Source organism: Cynocephalus volans, chromosome 3 (genome assembly GCF_027409185.1).
Source record: "Cynocephalus volans isolate mCynVol1 chromosome 3, mCynVol1.pri, whole genome shotgun sequence".
NCBI classification, from domain to species: domain Eukaryota; kingdom Metazoa; phylum Chordata; class Mammalia; order Dermoptera; family Cynocephalidae; genus Cynocephalus; species Cynocephalus volans.
Window position 1 is genome coordinate 88,879,701 of NC_084462.1, and position 23,344 is coordinate 88,903,044.

General features: G+C 38.7%; 1 protein-coding gene across 1 annotated transcript in view; it reads left to right on the forward strand.

Moving 5' to 3' along the window:
* The window catches only part of FAM227B (family with sequence similarity 227 member B), a 229,500-nt gene extending 206,333 nt beyond the window's left edge, over positions 1–23,167 (forward strand). Inside the window, exons 12-14 of the mRNA XM_063090056.1 lie at positions 16,380–16,455; positions 20,116–20,185; positions 23,063–23,167. Coding sequence (XP_062946126.1) covers positions 16,380–16,455; positions 20,116–20,185; positions 23,063–23,167 — 251 coding nt within the window. The remainder of the gene's footprint in view (positions 1–16,379; positions 16,456–20,115; positions 20,186–23,062) is intronic.
* The last annotated feature ends 177 nt before the right edge of the window (positions 23,168–23,344 follow it).

The following is a 23,344-nucleotide window of genomic DNA, read 5'->3' on the forward strand; positions in this document are numbered from 1 at the left end:
AAACAAGAAAAATCCAATACCAAAATTAGTAGATGGACAGAAATAAGTAAGATCAGAACAGAACTAAATGCAATAGAGACCCAAAAAACAATATAAAAGATCAATGAAACAAAAAAGTTGTTTTTTTTTTTTTTTTTTGAGAAGATAAAGAAAACAGACAGGCCATTAGTGAGGCTAACTAACAAGACCAGAGAGAAGACCCAAATAACAAAAATCAGAAATGAAAAAGGAGACATTACAACCAATACCACAGAAATGCAAAGAATCAATAGAGACTATTATAAACACCTATAAGCCAACAAATTGAAAACATGGAGGAAATGGATAAATTTTTGGACACATACAAACTACCAAGACTAAACCAAAAAGACATAGAAAACCTGAACAGACCATTAAAAAGCAATGAGATTGAAGTAGTAATCAGCAGTCTCCCAACTAAGAAAAGCCCAGGACCGATTGGCTTTACTGCTGAATTCTACCAGACCTTTAAAGAGAAATTAATACCAACTCTCTTCAAACTATTCCAAAAAATTGATACAGATCCCATTCTCCCAAACTCATTCTATGAGGCCAGCATCACCTTGATATCAAACCAAAGATACAACAAAAAAAAAGAAAACCACAGGCCAATATCTCTTGTAAACATAGATGCAAAAATCCTCAACAAAATATTAGCAATCACAATACAGCAACATATCAAAAAAATTATACACCATGTTCATGTGGGATTCATCCCAGGTATGCAAGGATGATTCTACAGGCCCAAGTCTATAAATGTTATATACCACATCAACAAAATCAAGGACAAAAACCATATGATTATCTCAATAGATGCAGAAAATGTATTTGACCAAACTCAACATCGCTTCATGGTAAAGACTCTCAGGAAATTAGGTATAGAAGGAAAGTATCTCAACAAAATAAAAGCCATCTATGACAAACCCACTGCCAATATCATCCTGAATGATATTTTTCAGCTTTTCCCTTAAACACAGGAACAAGACAGGATGCCTACTCTCACTACTCCCATTTAACATAGTATTGGAAATACTAGTCATAGCAAACAGGCAAGAGAAAAAAAAAAGGGCATTCAGATTGGAACATAAAGTTAAACTGTCCCTGTTTCCAGATGAGATGATCCTATACATAGAAAAAAAATGAAGATTCTACCAAAAAACTCTTAGATCTTATAAGCAATTTCAGCAAAATTGCAAGATACAAAATCAACACACAAAAATAAGTAGCATTTTTATACACTGACAATGAAAAAAATCAGGAAACTAACCTGTTTGCAGTAGTCACCAAAAACGTAAAATATCTAGGAATCAATTTAACAAAGAAGGTGAAACATCTCTACAATGAGAACTACAAATCACTGCTGAAAGCAATTAAAGAGAACACAAAAGATGGAAAGACATTCCAGGCTCTTGGATTGGAAGAATTAATATTGTGAAAATGTCCATACTACCCAAAGTGATCTACAGATTCAATGCAATCCCCATCAAAATACCAATGACATTTTTGACAGAAATAGAAAAAACAATCCTAACATTCATATGGAACAACAAAAGACCATGAATATCCAAAGCAATCCTGAGCAAAAAAAAAAAAAAAAAAAAGCCAGAGGCATTACACTACCTGACATCAAATTATATAACTAAGCTGTAGTAACCAAAACAGCATGGTACTGGCATAAAAACAGACATTCAGACCAATGGAAGAGAATGGAGAACCCAGAAATAAACCCATATACTTATAGCCAACTGATCTTTGACAAGGGCAACAGAAGCAGACATTGGGGAAAGGACTGCCTCTAAAACAAATGGTACTGGGAAAACTAGACATCCACATGTAGAAGAATGAAACTAGACCTGTACCTCTCTCCATATACCAAAATCAACTCAAAATGGATTATAGACTTATATATAAGACCCCAAACTACAAAAGTACTTAAAGAAAACATAGGGGAAACACTTCAGGAAATGGGACTGGACAAAGACTTTATGAACAAGACCCCAAAAGCACAGGCAACAGAAGAAAAAATAAACAAATGGGATTAAATCAAATTAAAAGCTTCTGCATAGCAAAAGCAACAATTAACAGAGCAAAAAGACAACATACAGAATAGGAGAAAATACTCATAAACTATGCACCTGACAAGGGGTTAATATCCAGAATATGCAAGGAACTCCAACAACTTAACAGTAAAAAAATGAGTAGCTCAATTAAAAAATGGGCAAAGGAGCTAAGTAGGCATTTCTCAAAGGAAGATATAAGAATGGCCAACAGACACATAAAAAAAATGCTCAACATCACTAAGCATCAGGGAAATGCAAATCAAAACCACACTGTGATATCATCTCATGCAAGTTATACTGGCAATTATCAAAAAGACAGAGACTAACAAATGCTGGCAAGGATGTGGAGAAAGGGGATCCCTCCTACACTGTTGGTGGGACTGTAAATTAGTGCAGCCATTATGGAAAAACAGTATGGAGTTTCCTCAAACAACTACAGGTAGAACTGCCATATGACCCAGCAATACCACTTCTGGGTGTATACCCAAAGAGATGGAAATGATCATGTAAAATGGATACCTGCACTCCCAAGTTAATCACAGTTCTATTTACAATAGCTAAGAGTTAGGACCAACCTAAATGTCCAACAAATGATTGGATAAGGAAAATGAGGTGTATATATACAATGGAGTACTACTCTGCCATGAAAAGGAATGAAATTCTGCCATTTGCAGCAACATAGACAAACTTAGAGAAAATTACGTTGAGTGAAATAAGCCAGGCACATAAAGAGAAATACCACATGTCCTCACTCATAACAGGAGCTGGAGGAAAAAAAAAGACAGAAAGAAAGATACAACAATCACAATAAATTCATTGAACTTTCAGAAGGAGAGAATGGAACTGAGGCTACTAGAGGGTTAGAAAGGGAGAAGGGGAGGGGGAGTTAGGGAGAAATTGATAATGGGCCACAAAAAATGTTTACATTGTGTAAGGGTAAAACAAAACAAACAAAAAGAATTCTCATCAACCTTGGATTATGTCCAAAACAAAATTTTTTTAAATGTTTAGAAGTGAAATTTGAGGGCCAGCCCCGTGGCTCACTCGGGAGAGATCCTATATAGGGATGGCCGGTGCACTCACTGGCTGAGCGCGGTGCAGACTGCACCATGCCGAGGGTTGTGATCCCCTTACCGGTCCAAAAAAAAAAAAAAAATAGAAGTGAAATTTGAAAGTATCTGAAACCTTTTATAATAGATTACTTTTGTTTTTAACTTCCATTGTGATTATAAAAATGTCAGTGTTTGATTGTGTTTACACTTCTGATGGGCATAGATTTGTTCAACACCTATGCAAGGATTCATACCACCCATTTACTGAGAACGTAGGAAGAGTGTATGGGTGGGGGAAGAGAGAGGGGGATATAGAGATCTACAAAAGCTTTTAGAGGAGGATTTCATCCCATAAAAATTTGAAGGAAATCAGCCTTTGAAAAGTAATGGTTCTTTTCATGATGCTTTCTGGGCTTGTAAAGTATAACACCCCCAATAAGAAAAATGTTCCGAGATTTAATGAACAAAATGATAATGATGCTTCACATTTATCATCACTGGACAGTTTTTCAAAGTATGTGTCAAATTCCCCCTTTGTATTATTGCGGGAAGTGACAAGAGTCCTGTGACAGTGGGCAGCACAGATGACCATCACAGCCACTTTACAGATAAAGAAACCAAAACACCAAGTGGTGAAGTGGCTTGCCCAGATGACTCATGCAGCAGAGCCGGCTGCCAAGTCTTCTAATTTTCTGAGCCAAGGCTGCTTTCCTGACATATGGAGATCCAGGCTAGCATTCTCTCTGAGCATGAGATTAGTGGTTGGTGTCAGAGCCCACAAATATTTTCTCCAAGATATTGATAGCTGCTAAAGAAATTTGTCTCCAGACTTCCAATAATTATCACAGTTAATTAACTGTGATGTCTCTATGATCATTGAATTTAACTCTCTCTCACTCGAATTTTACTTTGAAGGTATTCAGCATATAGAACATTTTTATTAGTTTTCTCTGGACTCCTCAGAGTTGTGTGGCTTTCCTGAAGTGGACAGACAACACCTTGCACTGAGTGCATCCACACAGAGTGAGAGAGTGGGGAAAAGTAGAAATGGTGGAGAAGGAGATAAATCATTTTTAAAAAGACAAAGTAATTCATCATATTTGAAGTAGGCAGACTCTAAGAGGGCTCCCAATGATCTCCGCCTTCTAGTATTCTTGCCCTCGTGTAATTCCCTCCACTTGAGTATGAACTGAACCTGTGACTTGCTTCCAACAAATAAAATATGGCAAATGTAATGGGATATCACTTCTGAGATTTAGTTACAAAAAACTGACATCGCTCCTGCTCCCCATTTCTTGTTCACACTCTCAGAGCCCTCTAGGGGAAGCCTGCTGCCATATTGTGAGCTGAGAGAAGCCCACACAGCAGGGAAGTGAGGGTGGCCTTTAGCCAACAGCCAGTGAAAAACCCTTAGTCCAACAGACCATGAGGAAACAAATCTTGGTAGTAACCATGTGAGTGGGCTTGAAAGCCGATCCTCCCTTGAGATGACTGCATCCCCTGCCCACACCTTGACTGCAGCCTGGAAGAGACCCTGAGCCAGAAGCATATGCTAAACCAGGCCCGGATTCCTGACTCACAAAAGCTATATAGTAATAAATGTTTGCTGTCTTAAGCTGCTAAGTTTTGGGGTAATTTGTTGTATGTCAATAGATAACACACCATGTTTGAACAAAAGTCTGATTTAGATGACTCTCTTCAACACTTCTATAATTTCTAATTACTCATCACACTGCAGTGAAACCATTTGTTTACTTTTTCTTTTTACCCAATAGAGAATAAAGACTTATTTGCCTCTGTATCCCTGACACATGAAAAAAAGTATCTAGCACACAGGTATTAAATAAATGTCTGATGAATGCATATAGCATGCTTTTGTATAAAAATAAGATCAAATTTCATTTTATTTTTCAACAAAATTTAACATTATAGTTAAAATTAAGAAAACTAGGGAACAGGGATAGAAATTGATATTTGGGAGTCATTACTACAGTTAATCTTTGAAGTTATCATCAAAATGATGCTTTTAAAAACTTATTGAACACTTACTGTGTATTAATTAATTAATGTGTATGTTACATTAATTCATTTAATTCTTATGCAAATTTCTGAGATAGATACTTTTATTGTCCCTATTTTACAGACAAGGAAACTAAGGCACAGGAAAGTTAGGTAACTGCCTGAGGACAAAATCTGTCCTGGATAGATTCATTTGAGTGTGGATACATTCAAATTCTCTGATACTTAATTGTTTACTAAAGAGGAATGTAGAAAGATAAAAAGATATTCTGGGCTTTAAGGATAATCACAATTATGGCTTAGGGGAAGGGTGGTAAAAGGCAGAGAAGTCAACAGATGACAGAAAAGAAGGGATGCCATGGTAATGTTCCTCATATTTGAGGATAAATACTTGAAATTTCCACAGTTGGTACTGCATTAAATCACTTTAGCACTTTTCCCTCCAGAATGACCATGCACATTCTACTTCAGAATCCTTTTATTTAATAAGAGATGCTTCTTACACAAGCTTAAATACAGGATAATATCATATTTGATCACTACACAGTCTTTAAATCAGAGTATTGTGGACAGATATATTTAAAAATGAATTTAGGGCTTCTGGTCAAGATGATGGAATAGTTGGCCCCCAGCATCACTATCTCCCACAAATCAACCAATTTACAACTATTAAAAAGCAACGACAGCCAAGCTGGGGCCACTAGAGATCAGGGGAAGAGGAGGAGAGACCTACGGAGTGCATGAAGGCAGGAGTAGCCATGAGAGAAAGAACCGCTCCAACCATTTTGAGCCCCGGCCACTTCAAGGCTGGAACTGCTGAGTGCACAGAGCAAGAACTGGCAAAAGCCACAACTGTGCCTTTTGTGTGAAGTCGCTTAGAGGCTGCAGGGGAGAAGAGGGCCTTGGTGACCCCAGGCCAGCAAGACTACTAATAGTGTTCCCATGGACCCGCATACAAATGAGGAGCCACAACAACTAAAAAAAAAGTAGTCACTCAGACGCTGGTGAGTCAGCACAAGGGACCGGAACACGGTCCACCTCATGGGAAGTGTTTGGAGTGTGGGCAGTGGGGGGAGATGGGCCCACCAGGAGAACACTGGAGCACAGCAAAACAGCTGATCTGCCCTCCAGTCAGCACAGGCCCACTCTGTGTTATTCTGGTCAGGAATATAGAACTGCAGGGGGAGCAGTTTGCTGAAAAGACTGAGGTCCAGATGAGAATATCTACACAACCCAGGTATACTGGATCTCACAAGACCTGAAAATACCTACAAAGTCAACCATTAAAACCTCAGCTGCACAAAAAGCCTTCCCCAGGAAATCAGCAGCAAAGCAGCAATTTAGCTCAACCACAGGGCTCAAGTGCTGGTCCCCACAGGACGTTCCCCCATTTTAGAAGTAAGAAAAGGACAACAAATTAGTTCCAGTGCAGCGTTTAAGTGGTAGAAACAGCAAATAATCCAACACAGAACTGAAAGAAAAACAAAAAACCCACAGACCAGAGACAGAGTTTGATATTAACTAGTAAAGGTCTCACTTCACCAAAGAACACCTATAAAACCTAGAAGGACTGGGAAGTCCCCTGAGCCCCCAAGCCAGGGATGGGGGAGGGATGGGGGCCTCAGCCATGACCTCCAACACCCACAACCAGTCCAGTGACCAAGCTTCCACAGGAAGCACCCTGGGCTTCCAAGCCAAGCAATGGGGGGGGGAGGGCCTTGGGCTTCGGCCATGCTCTCTCCCCCAACACCTGTAACCAGCCCAGCAGCAACCACTGGGCCTCCAGGAAACACACCAGGCTCCTGAGCCAGGGCAGGAGGGTGGGCAAGGGCTTCAGCCACACACCCCTGACATCTGCATTCAGCCCAGCAATGACCAGACCATCACTGGAGAACCCCTGGTCTCCCCTGCAGGAATGGGGGGATGCCACGGGCCTCAACCATACCCTTCCTCCTTCTCCCATCCTATTTCTTACCCCCTTTCCCTCTCCCCCTCCAGCCCAACTGCTCCACAACAACATGTTAGAATATAAAAACAGAAGGAGCCAGGGACCACCCCCTCCTCCTGCAACCAGGCAAGGAGCACGCCAAAAACACCAATTCCACGTGACCACAGCCACCACAATAGCCATGGCTGCCGCAAACGTGGCTAGATGCTATAACTACCTACCATGCAGATGGCTCACAAACCACTGGAGTGCATTGACACAAGGAGAGTCACCAGCAGAGACCAAAGAAAAGAAGAGGATGTCTCTTTCCACAAAGCCCATTCCAGAGTGACAGAAGCAGCATCTGCTCTACAATAATACTGGGGCACCTGATCACACTTCTCAGCACTGGACAGATCATCTAGGCAACAAATCAACAGAGTAACCATTACTCTTTCAGAAGGAGAGAAGAAATCTAGGTTTATCAGACGGGGGAGGGGGAGGGGAGAGATTGGATAAGGGGCATAAAGAATAAGTACAATTTGTAATAATACATATGCTAATAATATTGTAGAAGTATATCAACACTGAACCCCCAAAATATGTATAATCAATTATGACTCAATAAAAAAATAAAAATAAATAAAAATGAATTTAGCATCATAGGTAATTTTTCACTTTAGCTTTTTATTTTTGTAATTGGCAAATTACAATTGTATATATTTATGGGGTACAAGTGATGTTATGATATATGTATGTGGTGTGAAATGATTGAATCAAGCTCATTAACATATTTGACCAACACCTTCCAATCCCCCCCCACCACACTCCCATAGGTAATATTTCTGTTGACACAGACTGCTTTGCCCAAGAGGGAGGAAGACTTTATTGTCAGTGTTGTAGTATTCACATGTAAACACTGAGCAGACTGGAGATTCAGGTGGAGATAGGAGGAAGTCAATGTAATTGTACATCACAGAAGTACTTATATTTTCTGACATGTTTTTAATGTACATTTTACAAGGAAAATAACAAACTTCTTTACTAGTTCATATAAATGAAATCATTGGTAGAAAATTTGAATATAATTTTTATAAATGAACTTTAAATTTGTTTTTTGAAAACTTGATCATTTAATATTAGACTTATGAATAACACAAGAGGAAAAAACTTTGACATCTAAGACTCAGAGCTAAATGTGTAGTGCACATTTAAACTGTGCAGAATCCTGTGTAGATCATATTTGGAGTTCCTAATTTTGCCTTCACACATTGTCTGTATTTTATAAACCACCTTTATGTGGCTGAGAGTAAACTAACAAAAGAATACCCCAAAATCTAATAATTTTCTAACACATAAAATGGAAATTATTTTTTAAAAATTGAAAACTTAGAAAGTTGGTGCAGTTTGTATGTGTCATGTTAAAAAGGAAAGGCTATAGGCCGTATCAGTATTTCTAACATGAGTTTTAAATGTTCACATTTTGTTGCTGTTCAGAAAACTCAATGCAGTGTCACAATGAGTGCACTGTGTTGCCATAAACACATGCCACATCTCACACACACACACACACGCACACGCACACGCACACACACACACACACACACACACACACACGCACTTTTTCAACATGTAAAAACTGTCCAGGGATGGGTTCTTTAAACTCTACAATTGAAAATAATGTGGGATATATGAACATTTATAACAAGATAAAAATAAAAGCTATACAAAGAAATCATCTGTTGTGAATTATCTGGAATCTAGGAGAAGCCAGTAGTCGACAGTGAAAAGAGGAAAAGAAAAGGAAGAAACTCTACGACTCCAGAAAGGTCACCAGCTCTGTGTAAAACTCCATCTTCACACAGTAGGGTGCAGGAAAACTCTCTAGAGCCATGTGCAACTTTTTTTCACTTTTATTCATGTAAAGATTTCCAATAATCTTTGTCACGCATGCACACGTAGATCTTTTTTCCACTAACCCATCTGTGAACACCAACTTGTAAGTTGTTACTAAAATTACTATCAATTGTATTATTCATTTCAAGTCAGTGTCTAGTTAATATATGATAAGGAATTGGTAATACAATCACATTTTTGAAAGGATAAATTAGCTGAAAGACAGATGTCTGAAAAAACTTTTAATCCAGAACCCTCCCATCTAGTTATTTTTCTAGTGTATACAAGATAAAATACCTTTTTTCTCTCAATCTTTCTAAAATACTCCGAGAGAAGTGAATAGGAAAGCCTACATGGCTAAAAAGTTTGTTCCAACATTTGAGACTTTACCCAAAAAATTAACCCTCATTTTCCTTCAACTTCAAAAATCAGGAGTGGATGTCACAATATTATCTGTTAATAGGATCTTTCAGATAATGGAAACCATATGTTAGCTGGCTGGAATGTGAGGTCTTTTAAAAATATATTTTTGTTCAAAACACACAGCCCTGAAAACCCTGTGGCAACACAGATAAAAAATTCTCTCTGCTAGAATGTGGTGGAGGACTGATATTTCCTCAAATTGTCTGAAAAGAGGAAAATCGGGTACACAGTGGGCTCGGGCTGGGGTAAGGAAGAGAATGAAGACAGAAGATGAGAAAGCAGAGGAGAAACCTAAACCCGTGGTTGCACTGAAGGGGCCTCTTCAGCAGTATGGGGGAAAAATTTACTCTAATTTGAGCTCAGATTTGCGTCTCTTCTCCTTTCATATCAAGCAAGATGAATGGGACTTGATACATTTCAAGTACCGTTGAATCCTGAGAGTTCTGTTGGAGAAATCTGACTTTCCACACCCTCAGTAACAACATTGGTAACTAGTTCAATTTTTCCCTGGAATTATGACATTCTCATTTTGTCAACTCACTGAAGAACCAGGTTCTTCAGAGGCTACACGAAAAAAAAGACTGCTTAGGCACTATTTTCCCCATTGTCAGCTGTTGACTCCCCTAAAAGACCACCAGAATAGCCTGTTCACTAAGCAAAGCTAAGTTTAATACATCTCTTGTAGTAAGAGAGACCACCAATTTAACAGAGCTTTAGGGGTATCTCAAAATGGGGAGATCCTGGGAGGATGTATATGGGAATTTAGGGCATGAGTTGCTACAAGATGACTTCGCCTCTTCTCCCAAAAAGAGATAACACCTGTGTTCGCTGCCCTTGAATTGGGGCAGTCCTTTGTAACTTCCTCGATCAAAAGAGTATGACTTTGTGACTTCTGAGTCTAGGTCATAGATGGCTTAACAGCTTCTGCCTGTTTCACTTCTGCTCTTAAAATGCTTCTCTTGGAAACAGCTGCTATGTTAGGAGGAGGCTCAGACCACATGGAGAGACCATGTTCCAATTAGCAGCCGCAGCCAAGGTTGAGCCACAGCCAGCATCTCCCACCAGACACGTGAGTAAGGAAGCCTTTGAGATGACTCCAGCCCCAGCCTCCATCTGATCTCAACTACATGAGAGACCCCTAAGAACCACCTAGCTTCTGCCTGTTTCACTTCTGCTCTTAAAATACTTCTCTTGAAAGAGCTGCTATGTTAGGAGGAGGCTCAGACCACATGGAGAGACCATGTTCCAATTAGCAGCCGCAGCCGAGATTGAGCCACAGCCAGCATCTCCCACCAGACACATGAGTGAGGAAGCCTTTGAGATGACTCCACCCCAGCCTCCATCAATCTCAACCACAGAAGAGACTCCTAAGAATCACCTAGCTGAGCCCAGTCAACACCCAGAACTATAAAGATACTAATCATACGTGACAGCTGTCGTTTTATGCTACTGAGTCTGAAGTTATTTGTTATACAGCAGTAGATAACTGGATCATGCTCCCTTCCCAAGGCAGTCCACATCTATTAACTAATGTGATATATAAAGATGTGGCCACTTTGCCCCAACTCAGAAATCCCTATAGGGTCAGCTGAGACTTCCACTGGGACTGTTATCACAATTGAATTTTTCCTCTGTCCAATTTCATGTCCTTCTCTTGCAACCACAGGTGTCAATTCCAAGAGCACTTCCTAATAAACCTCTTACATGCTCATCTCCATCTCTAATGAGTCTGCTTCCCAGAAAATCCAACTTGGGACAGTACATTTGTTCCCAGCATCATTAAACACAAGGACAAGGATTGTGTTGGTTTCATTCTCACCCTTACAGTACAGAGAAAACAATCCACTGATTGCTTGCTACTTTTCTTCTAGATCTCTCAATAGTCAATGGAAGGTAAGAAGAGAAAAAAATGTGTGGGAGTTACATTTTCTAAAAGACTCAACATCACATTATGGTAAGACCTCTTTGCTACCATGAAATGGAGTTATCATCTCCAGAGTTCGAGCAGAATTGGCAGATTGGTACTGTATAACTTCTAGAGTTCATTCTTGCTAATGAAAGATTTTAAGATGATCAAGAAGAAAGAGTGGTTTAAGTACAAAATTAAACTGACAATCCATAGCTAGTAGTCATTTTTATGTTGTTTAGAAGACATTTAAAACTCAAAATCTTGCATTTGTATAAAACCACAGTGTGTAATCACACACTGTACCTATACACTTCTCATTTCTCTACTACATGAATTAAAATAGTTGCAAAGAAGGCTAGGGAGAAAATGATCCATACAATGGAGAGACAGGACCACAGCATATGGGTGGGTAGGTTAAGTACTGCCCAGTATGGCCCCTGTATGAATTGGGCAGCGTGTAAGTGCTCAGTGGTGAGTGATATCCTAATGGCATGCTTTTAAGGGGAAATGTGATGCTCATGGAGAAACCTGTTTCATGTGGTGGATTAGAATGAGTCTATCAGCAATCTCTCCTTTGCATCTATTCACTTTCACTTATCTCTGAGACCTTTGGCCCTGGCTTGGGCTTTCCCCTCCTACCCCAATCCTTATTTTGGATTCTAGGCCTGTTGTCCACTCTAATCATTTTCCAGAAACTTCAAATCTTGCTTACTAAGTGTCTGATTCTTCTCCATTACCTGGATATGCCTTCATTAACGGTGTCCAGTTTCCTGGCCATCTCTTGTGGCTCAATTAACAAACATTTGCAGAAAACCTGCTATGTGCTGACTACTGTGCTATGTGCTAAGGATATGATTATAATCCCTGCCTTCAAGTAACTCATTGTCTAATGTTTCACCTCATCCACAAGCTTGTTAGCCCCACCTAAGATGCAGCCTTTTTCTAGTCTTCCTCCTATGCTTACGTGAGCAATTTCCCCTCTCCTCAATGTCTAAAAGCTGCAGCTCAGTGGCCTTGCAGAAAGATGACACTTGCAAAAATCTCAGGAAACCACTTCCTTTGTTCAGAATTGAATCTACAGAAAAACAGGTATAATTTTTTTGCTTGTTCTGGAAGCATCAGGGGCAACATTTGAAACATAAATGAAGAGCTTAGAGTGTTGAACAAGCGTATTTTGAACAGAAGCTTAATCTGAAAGAAAATGGAAAGGGGCTTCACCAGGTTGTCTTTCTAAGTGGGCTAGCACCAGCAAGGTATCTGCTTCCTTGCTACAATTCCATGTAATCATATTTGTCAGCATAATCCAGTATCAAGATGATCTGGAGAAATGTCACCAAAAGAGTGAGGTAGAGAGAAGAAGGAGTAGAACGGGAATGCAAGAGGCAAGGACACAAGCCAGAAGCATGGAAATGAACTGAGGCAAAAAGCTCTTGTCAGTGCCAAGTTTGATAACCATTATGGGTTACAATGAGAGGCCAGTGCACTCACTGTGGCTTTGACTCCCATAAACCAGAGAGCACTGTTAGGAAAGGAAAGACATTCATCCTGGAGCAAGTAAGAGAGAAGTTGCCCACGTTTTAGGGATTATAAAAAGCGAACGCTGTGGGAAGATCCACCAAGGTCAAAAATTGGCCTATGGAAAAGGCAAGTCACAATGCCCTACTGGGGATTCTAAATATGAGTTATTTATTCTAAGAAATGAAACATTGGTTCTTCCTTTTAAGCTCAGCTTTGCAGAACTAACCTGTAAAAGAGCGTTTATTTTCTTTTCCTCACTATTCTTATAACCTTGATAGCTTCTCCAAGTAAGAAGAACTTAACAGTTTTGAATTGATAAGGAACTTAGAAAACCAAGATTAGTATGTGATCTAATCAATGATACATTTACAAAATTACATAAATTGGCAATATAGACTATTTAGAGCAAGATTTAAAGAAATATAAACACAGTTAGGTATTTATCATGTTTTCCACCATTCTTGAGTTGCACTGTCCAATATGGTAGCCACTAACCATATCTGGCTACTTAAATTTAAATTTAAATTTAAATTAATAAAATTAAGCTTAAGTAGAAATTCAGTTCATTCGTTACACTAGCCACAAGTCAAGTGCTCACAAGCTATACATGACTATTGGACAGTGCAGATATCAAACATCTCTGTCATGGAAATTTCCATGGATAGTAGTGTCTTGACTAAGAAGAAATGCTTAATCTAGTTCACAGAACTTGGGATGTCACCTTGGAATATCAGACACTCAACATGTACAGAACTTTCTTTTGCCTTGCCACTAACAGCCTTCTAATTTTAGAAGTTTAGGGGCTTTAGAGGTAACATATTATCTTATCCATCCATTTATTATTCATCCATCCAACAAAATAACCAACAGAGTTAATTTCCCATCTGCCTTTTTAAATTCTCCCTTCTTATTTTGCTTTTTCCTGTTTGGATTTTTTTTTTTCTTTCTATTTCATTCAGTTTAGTTTTATTGTGTTTTTTGTTTATTTTTTCTCAGAGAAAAACTACTTTTGGCATTATGCAGGTTTTTGGTCCATACAGCATAGCTTCAACCCATATGAAAAAAAAAAAAATGCCACTCTGTACAAGCTCTGAGGTCAATAACTCTATAAGTAACCTAGATCTGTGTAAAAGTCTGTAATTGCCTTTTTACAGTCAGATTTCTGATCCATGGATTCCTTTACTTAATTCCCTCTGATGCTGACTTATATCAATTACCTAAAATAACCTAATAACTGTCCTATGGTTTCCAGGGTTAAAGGACCAGAGTTTAAGTTATTAAAAATACATTTAAAACTTAGTACTTTATAAGCATAAAAATATTGTGAAGGCATAGTAAGATATAGGATACATCAAGTATTTAAATTTTGCTCTTAGAAAAGAGAAGGATCTTTTATTTTATTATTAGACAGCTTTTATTTGAAGCTATTCTAAACTTTGTTGAGTAGATTGCTAAGTTTTTTCTTTCACAAGCTCTGCCAGTTAAGAGTGGGGGATGAGCTAAAAAAAAAAAATAATGAAAATAATAATTTTTATAAGAACCTGAGGAACAAAGGAGTTTTGTTTTACATTAATGAGTATGTGAATGTGTATTGTAAGCATTTTGCAGCTACCTTGAGCCAGAGATAATTACAATGTTATTTATAAGATTCAGCCCTTCTCTTACAGACTCAGTTTAAATTCTAGTTAGGCTTTTTTTTTTTTTTTTCCCCCTTTCTTTTAATGAAATGCACAAGGCACAGACCACAATTCATCAACTTCTTACACTAACTACTGAAATAAATAGAAAATTTTAGTTGCTTTAGGTAATCAGGTTTTAGGGAGTAGGTTGTATCAATTTTTCAGCCACAATTTATACTTTAGATTATAAACACAACTTAATGGAAAAATAAGGAATGGAACAGGAGAAATTTTCATCCTGGAGAGTTAGTAACGGTTTGGATTTTTTTAAAATTTAGTAGAAATGTAGTAGAGTTCAATTGTATCAAATAAGAGAAGAAAACTTCATTTTCAAATTGTTTAAATAATTTTCAATTGTTGGGGGAAAGTATTCTTGCTATAAATGTTATTGGCCAATAAAATCAGGTGGAAAAGCCAAAGCTTTCTGAATGCCTAGAATTTAGGACTGAAAAACAATATTTCAAGTAAATACAAAATATTGACTAGATAATAATATTATGTTTACCCCACACGTTTCTCGTTCAAGGCATTGGGCAAGCAGAGGAAAGTAAACACAAACCTACGCCATTGCTACGCACTTGCCCCATGAAAATCACTGCCAGCCTCTGGCTCCCAGTGATTCTGTGATGTGCTCCAGAATTTCATAGAGTAGAAACCATATTCTAGCTTAGAGCTGAAGTCCTGTTTATTCAAAGGAAAACCAAATTGACTCCTTTTGGTGGTTTCCTCCCATGTATCTGTTCTATGCTTTGTTACTAATGTTCAGTTTGGTTGATCTCAGGGAAGTGGGGACTCCAGAATGTCTTTTTATGAGAGACTTAGATATTCAATCCAGTCACAAGCAGTGTGCTAGGGAGCTTGTCTCTAACATGTATTTGCAAAGCAAACCCCAAATTTGTATGTTTATTTGGAATAGCTTTGGGGGTGCAGTTAAGGAGTTAATGGAAATAATGGGGATGGCTAATGTCCCTCCAAACAACACTTGGAGTGTTTCTATTAAAGGACATAAATTATTGCATTGTTGGACTCTCCATAAATCAACAACTTGTTTATCCAGCCTCATATGGGAGTGAATGGTGCCCATAATTAAATTTTCCAGATAACTAAAGCTGACCACTTGAAGCACTAAAACTTTTTATGTTAACCATTTAAATGGAAATTTTCATCAAAGGTTGTCATACTTCCCCTGACTTCTTAAATAATATAGCAATAAATAATTAACTTCATGATGTTTCTGCTTAAAGTCTCCCAATAGCTCTCTATTGCACTTTGCCGTGGGCTACAAAGCCCCTCACAAACCTGGCCCCCACCTACCTCTCATTTCATTTCCTCCCACACCACGGTGCCTTCACTCGCTCTGCTTGGGCTACACTGCCCTTTCTCCTACTCGAATATGATGCTGAGCTCCTCCTCCCTGATATTTCCTGTCATTTAGGCCATCTCTAAGGTTGTACCCCCATGCACAATCCTAGTCACTCTCTTATCAAATATCCTATTCTATTTTTCTTACAGTACTTATCGCTGTTTTAAATTATCATTTTTTTTGCTTTTATTCTGTTCCTCCAACACACACACACCCACACACAGGCGCACACTCTACAATGCTAGCCATATGAGAATGGAAATATTGAATACCTTGTTCACTACAAAATCTCCAGGGTCCAGAACAGAGTCTGGCACATGGCAGGAGCTCAGTAAGTTATTACTGAATGAGTAAGTGGTGCCACCCAGTTTAATGACCCATTCTTGGTCTTCACATTGATCTTTATGACTCACTTGACACTCCTGTTTCTTAAATATCTCCTCTTCCTTACTGTTTATCTCCCCCAAACGTTCCTAATTGGAAATCTTTCCTTAACGATAAGCCTAGCAGCACACCACCTGCTCCAACATACCGTGATCTTATAAAAGAGGCAAAAAGACAATTTGCAAAAAACCAAAAGGATTTCAGGATGTAAGTTGATAGCATACTATTGTTAAATATAAAATCATACTTTCGAAGAGCTGGGAGTGATCATACAAATCATCCTAAACTAAGCTCCTCATCTTACTAATAAGGAAAGTCATTTTCGAGCATCTTACAGACTCGGAGATTCTTTTCAGCTAAGCGTCAAGGATGTATGTTGTACCTAAGAAGCCATGGCAGATGTTGGACTGAAGAAAGGAGGAAGCTTTGTTGTGGTGTGGTTGGGGCATGCACTCCAACACGGAGAGGCCAGAGCTTTAGGGAATAGAGATTGGAGGACTGTCAACTTCCAAAGATGAGTCCTGATTCAAGCCCATCCTTGAGTGAAAAAAGAAAAGAAAGAAAAATCAAAGAGGAGCCCTGAAAGAAGAGCAGAAAGATTGTCTGCAGTAGGAGTTCCCTGGGGCTGGGTTAGCAGCTGGGGTGGTGTTGAGGAAAGCACGACAGGGAGCTATTTTCTGAAATGTTTTCTTCGGAAACATTTTCAGGTTTTTGTACTTTAATGTAAATGACTGTTCGTGGCCAGTCATGGTATCCTTATGTGCTAGGAAGCCAGCAATGAGTTAAGGAGAGAATGTCCATCAATTTTTACAAGAACAAATTGGCAGGGTCCAATTCTTCTGTCCATGATATCAAGGTTACTGCCTAGAGATTTTATTGCCTTAAGGGGGAGAAAGGATTCCTTTGGGTACCTGATGCAGTTCAAGGAATACATCAGAGACAAGTGGAGGATCAGCCAGCTACATCCTATCCAGCAGGCAGAAAAGTCTGAGCCCCCGTTTCCCTCCCGCCCACCCACGCAACAGCATGTGCACATGCGCAGACACATATCCCTCAGATAGCTCAGCTCAGAGCAAACAACAGGAAACACAGCTTGCTGGAGGGCCCCTGTGGAAGCAGCAAGGTGGAGTCCAGGTGTTGTGGCTGATGCCTTTGGCACATGTTTATAAGAGGGAATGTGCTGGGGGATTTCTCACACTGAGTAGTGCATAGGGAGGGAATGGATTCATTTGTAAAAGACTTTTTCTAACATGTAGATGTCAGTAAATCATTGATTTATTATTTCCCAATTAGGAATGCCTGCTTTATTTTAAATTTTAACTCCAAACTTTGATTTTATAGAGAAAAGGAGAGAATTGATGAAGAAATAAAACTCCTAAAACAGCAGCAGGAAAGAATTGACAAAGAGCTTAATAGGTTTGTTTCCTATTCAACTTTGTAGTGCTTAAAATCATTTTTAATTGAACAAATGTGTTACATAAAACCACAATAGGTTTATTATGTAAAAATACATCAGTTGGAATATCTGCAAAGAGGGTATTCTACTTAACAGTTCATCTGAAGTAACACTTTATCCACAAAATCACCTACCCTGGTAATTTAATTAATTGCTAACCGTTATTGTCACCTATTTTTACTCCTCCAGCCATAGAACGTAAGCTCAAGTCCTTTTAAAATTAAACTCATAACCATGCTCTGCCGTAGGGAAGGTGTAAACTAGAAAACAATCTATTTATTTGGTTCTCTTGGGCTAGTTCCTTGTTTCCCTTCTGTACCTTCTGCTTGCCCTATACTTACATTTTTCCCCAATGAAGCAAGGAAAATTGGGCTCATTTAATTTGTTTATCTTATAAATTATAGAATAAGAAGGAAGACTATACAGTATTGAGACAATCCTACTTCCTCCAACATACCCACATGCACAAGAATAAGTATCACATGAGTCCAACCCTTCAGACAAGCACCCTTGGGAGGCTATAACTTTGTGCCAGTCATGCTGTCACACTCCTACATATTATCTTGGAACTAACAAAGATAGTTTCCCAGTCACATGAGAAAATCCAGTCCATTACTTTAGAATCTTCTCACTTTACAACAAAAACCTTATCACCCAGCTTTCCTCTTCACACACCTAAGTTGTAAGGTCCAATCCCAGGTAACTCTTACAAGTCTCCAAAAAATCAAATCCATGTAGGTCGGGATTTCTAACCAGTGAGGATATTGCAGAGGAATGTGGGACGATTCTGAGTAACTCACAAGACACATTCAGATATGTTTTATGCAATGGCATGTTGTTGGAGAAAGTTAAGAGAAAAATACTCATTTGGGTGTATGAGTGTTCTTAAAAGTTCATGGAAAAGTAGAATTAAAAGATAACATGAATCTTTCCATGAACTTTTTGAAGCACCTTCGCATAAATCCCATGTGCCTGTTAAATTTATATGCACAGCATCTAAGCTTCCATCTTAATCTTCAAGAAAAGAGATACTCCTGAAAAGGAAAGGCAATCAGAAAGAGGAAGGATTAGACAGTGAAGATGGTTGCAAAACTTTGTGAATATACTAAAATCATTGAATTGTGCACTTTAAAACGATGAATTTTAATATAATCTGATTATCTCTCAATAAAACTGTTATGTTTTTTAAAAGAGGGGAGACTGTAAATTGAAAGAGTTGGAAGATGGGTTGATTTTAACAAAGTGAGATTTAAAAGACTGTGGATAACATGCAACTCAAGGAGATTCTAAGAGGGTGTTATTGAAAAAGGGCACCAGGGATATTAGTGAGTATGTTTAATTAGGATTATGAACTGTAAGAGCCAGATCTGAGACAAGCATGGAAGGACAGATGTGAGACCCGGAGAGTAAAACGGAGTGAGGAGAAAACCCAGGTGGAGGACATAAAATGGCAGAGGTGGAGAGCAAGTGAGGGGCACGTGTCAGTCACAGAGCACTAATGCGAGAGATCTCTCCGTAGCCCGACTAGCCCTCAGGGGTGCGCTAGACTAAACGCCGAAGAAACCTAGAACAGGCCTTGCCAGGGGTTCGCTACTTCAAATTTTCTGCATCGATGAAGTATAGCTGGAATTTTCAGAAAATTTTACTTCCTATCAATTTCATGGAAAGTAATTTTTTAAATGTTTTCCTTGAAAATCATTGGTGATTGAATAGCCCTTTTTCATTTTTCTTTCACCTGTGTTTCTCTTACTAAGGTTTCTCCCGTGCCCCAAGTTCCTACCTTCCTTGCCTAGACTACCTCTGCCTCTGCCTCTGTCCTCATCCTTAGATCTTTTGAAAGGTTCCTGATGCTCCTGAATTCAACTACTCAGCTCCTTCATAAATATTTCTTGAATGAATACTTGGTGAATACAGAAAACGATAGCTTTCTGGCTCCCTGCCCTCAATCAGCTTACAGCTCTAGCAAGCCCCTCACCCTTTAGCCTTTTCCATCTCCCTCTCTTTCTTGCTCACGTTTTCTTCTCGCCAGTCTCTTTTACTCTCCTCTCCCCACCGTCACTCCTTAAAGTCCATGCCAGAGCCTGGTGAGTGGAACCAGTTAAGGTAATGCTTTCTGAACCATCTAATTGAAGAGGTCGCTGAGCTGCTGGTATGAGTGTGACACAGTGGTTGAAAGTGAGGGTTCAAGTCACAGTGCTTGGGTTCAAATCATCTACGTGCTAGCTGTATGACTGTGGGGGGGTTATTTAACCTATCTGAGCCTGAGTTGTCGTTAAGGGTAATTGAATTAATGTACATAAAGTGCTTGGCAAATGCCAAAGACATTAAATTCTTCGTAAATGTTGGCTATTAGATCGTATCGATATACAGACTATTATTGTGATGACAGATTTTCTTTATTCCATGATTAGACTCCAAAGAAAGGCTACTGAGAAACCTTATGAAGTTAAGAATGACTTTGAGAAGTTCCTAAATAACCCGGTATGTTTCTTTTTCTGATAGTAAGTGAGAATTCTCTCTCTAGCTTCACTTATATAGACTGGACAGTATTTTATAAGTAATGTATGGTTTCTTACAAAAGTTATAGTAGCAGAATAGAAACATTCTTGCTAGTCAGCCACATGCACATTTAAGACAATCTCTGTTTTACATGTTCAGTAACAACCTCATGCCCACTTTTCCCATTTCTTGCTTTTGACCAGGGACAGTTTATGCAACTGAGCACCTCCAGATGCAGTTAAAATACAAACTAATAGAAAACTATTGATGTTTGAAGATGTACTTTATTATTAATAATTCAACAAAAACATACTGGGTACCAACTGCTGTGTTAGATGAATGGTCCCTCCCCTCAATTAACAAACACATGGCAGAATGTAATAAGGCTCTAAATGGGACTCAAGTGTGAGAAAGAAAAAAAAGAAAGGAGACTGTCTATCTTTCCAGTTTTCCTTGTCCCCTCCTCTTCTGTTCCTCCATACCTTACAAGCAATCTTGTTAAGTCTGAAGGGACTCTTCCCTTCCAACAGACAGGAACAGGAAAGGCTAGTATACAATAAATATGGAGGTTGGACAATCTGAGGTCAGGAATAGAAGAGAGATTTTTATTTTTAGCATGTCAGGCTTCCACTTAAAAATCCAAAGCAATCCCATTAGCTCCACGTATAATATCAAAGGTGGGTCAAATAGTCAGATTCCTAGATGGGCTGGAAAGGTGATCGAAAGTAGTGAAACACCTGGGTGTTGTATATTAAACAAACAGAACTATTCTTTACTTCCACAAAAAAAAATTATTTCTCCAAATTTTCTTGGTCTATTCTTTCTACTATTGATTGAGACATGGGCACAGAGAAATATTTAGTGTAAGAAAACAGTGCAAGTGTGCTGGTAAATGGCAAGTGACCTCAGCTGGTAAGTGGCAAATGGTCTGAGGATCAGGGAAACTACAAGGAGTTGTAGCAAGTGTAGCATACTGGAAACCATGCCTCATCCAACAAGGCAGCTACTACCTCAGGTGTAGTTGGCCTGCAGGAATGTAGGCCAAAGTGTTATCAGTTCTTCCACCATCAGTAATCCATATTCTTCTGTAAAATCTCCTCATTTAGACTCCACGTTTTTAAACATTCTGTGATCCAGACAAAATACATCTGCAGACCAGATGTGGCCCGTGGGCCTACAGTTTGCAACCCCTGATGTAAATGCTGCCTGGGTTTGGAGCTCTTCAAAAGCTGGCTTCAGCCAGTGTAGCCAGTCTTATTCTTCACTATTCCAAAGCAAACTCTTCACTCCCACTGAGCCTTCTGTACATACCACGTTTGCCTTATTATTTGCTTTGGTCATCTGCAATGCATACTCCCCAGCTTTCAGATTCTACTGATCCTTTAGACCCATGTTAAAGTACATTTTCTGCATGAAGTTCCCCCCGCCCCCACCCCAATGGCCCCAGCCCTGTCTCTTCTAAACAAGTTAGGTATCTCTCATAATTTCTAGAACACCACTTAGTGATGGTGGGACTGAAACAAAGTCCTTTCTTTCAATCCAGAAATCAAAACGAATACAGAATAGATCCCTGGCTTAGAACAACTGTGTGCGTCTCCCAAAGAGGAGTGAACACCAGAGATTTTTACTCACCTATTGCAAAGAAGGAATCACATGGTGAAAAATTTAAATAGAATATAAATAGAATAACAAAGCAATGACAAGCGCCATTTTTTACAGTGATCCAGGTATCTTTAAAGAATTATATACCAACCACAAATCCTTAGTGGAAAATGGCAAAGGATTATGAATTTGAATAAATTCAGGTTTTGAATTATTGGGTTCAAAGCACTCAAAATTCTTTCAACAAATTTGACTTAAGCTTTTACAAGTGTTTATCTTCCTGCTAAGAATGAAAATGCACCAGAAGTTTATTTTAGAATAGAATATTGGCTTTCCCAGAACTTTATGTATGACTGTTGTCCTTGAAGAAATATTACACCCAGCTTTGCCTAGCCTCTCTGAAACTGAAATTTCAGAGGATGATGCCCAATCTTTGAGTTAGTTGCACATTAATGCAAACACAATCATAGACTAATAGAAAATTGTGATAATTTTCTGGATAATTCATACCATAAAACCACTGTTGTCTCAATTATTTGAGTATTTCAGCAAAATGCTTTTTGATCTAAATCATCATATAATTCAGGAAGGGCTTCCTGTAGCTTGTCCATGAGAGAAAGCCATTCATTTGCCATCACTACATAGCCAGACATTTCTGCTCACTCTTGATAAACACACATCAGCACCTACCAACACCACTAACAACCCCAGAATCCACTTTAAGCCTTTTCAAACTCACTCTCACCCACATACCTACACACCTGCCCTAACCCACACATAAAAACAAGCCTTGCTAGACATACAAAAAAAGGGATGTAAGGCATGGGTGGGCTTCCCAAAACAGTAAGCATGCTTCTTGGATTGGAGAAGCATTTGCGAAAAGGTAAGTAGAGTGGAAAGAAAGTAAATTCCATGAACAAATCAAATTATCTGAATTATTAGCTAGATAATTCTCTATTTCAAAATGAAAAAGAGATGTAAAGTGTCTTTCATCTATTAAGTGACAGAGATAGCTCAGAGCCAAATAATTGAGAGTGATTGTTTATGTGCTATTATATGGTTTAAAAAGAAATTTAAATAAGCCTGGAATTTTTTTTTTCCTAAATCGACTTTTTGCCCCCCTCCCAAAGTGATCCCTTTATTATTATTTATTATTTATTTATCAATAATAAATCTTGATAATTGGGGGAGTCTCACATTCAAGTCTATGATGTCCAAGAAAATCTGTGAATCCTTAATCATGTATTATTTTCACAGTGTTCTGAAGCTAAAATTGAGAAAGAATTTCTGGCATCGCCATCACCATCATCATCATCATCATCAAAAACAGAAGACTACAACTTTGAGGAAGAAGACAGCTAACAGAAACCAGAAATGAACTCAGTTCAAGAACAATGGATACAACTCAGTGGTATCAGTTTAATTGCAGCAGTTTGTTTAATTCAAATCCAACCTGTGAATTCAGTATTGAGAGTGTGTTTTACCACACATCTTTAACATCTTTAAATCAATAAATCATTCTTAAAAGATCCATCCAAG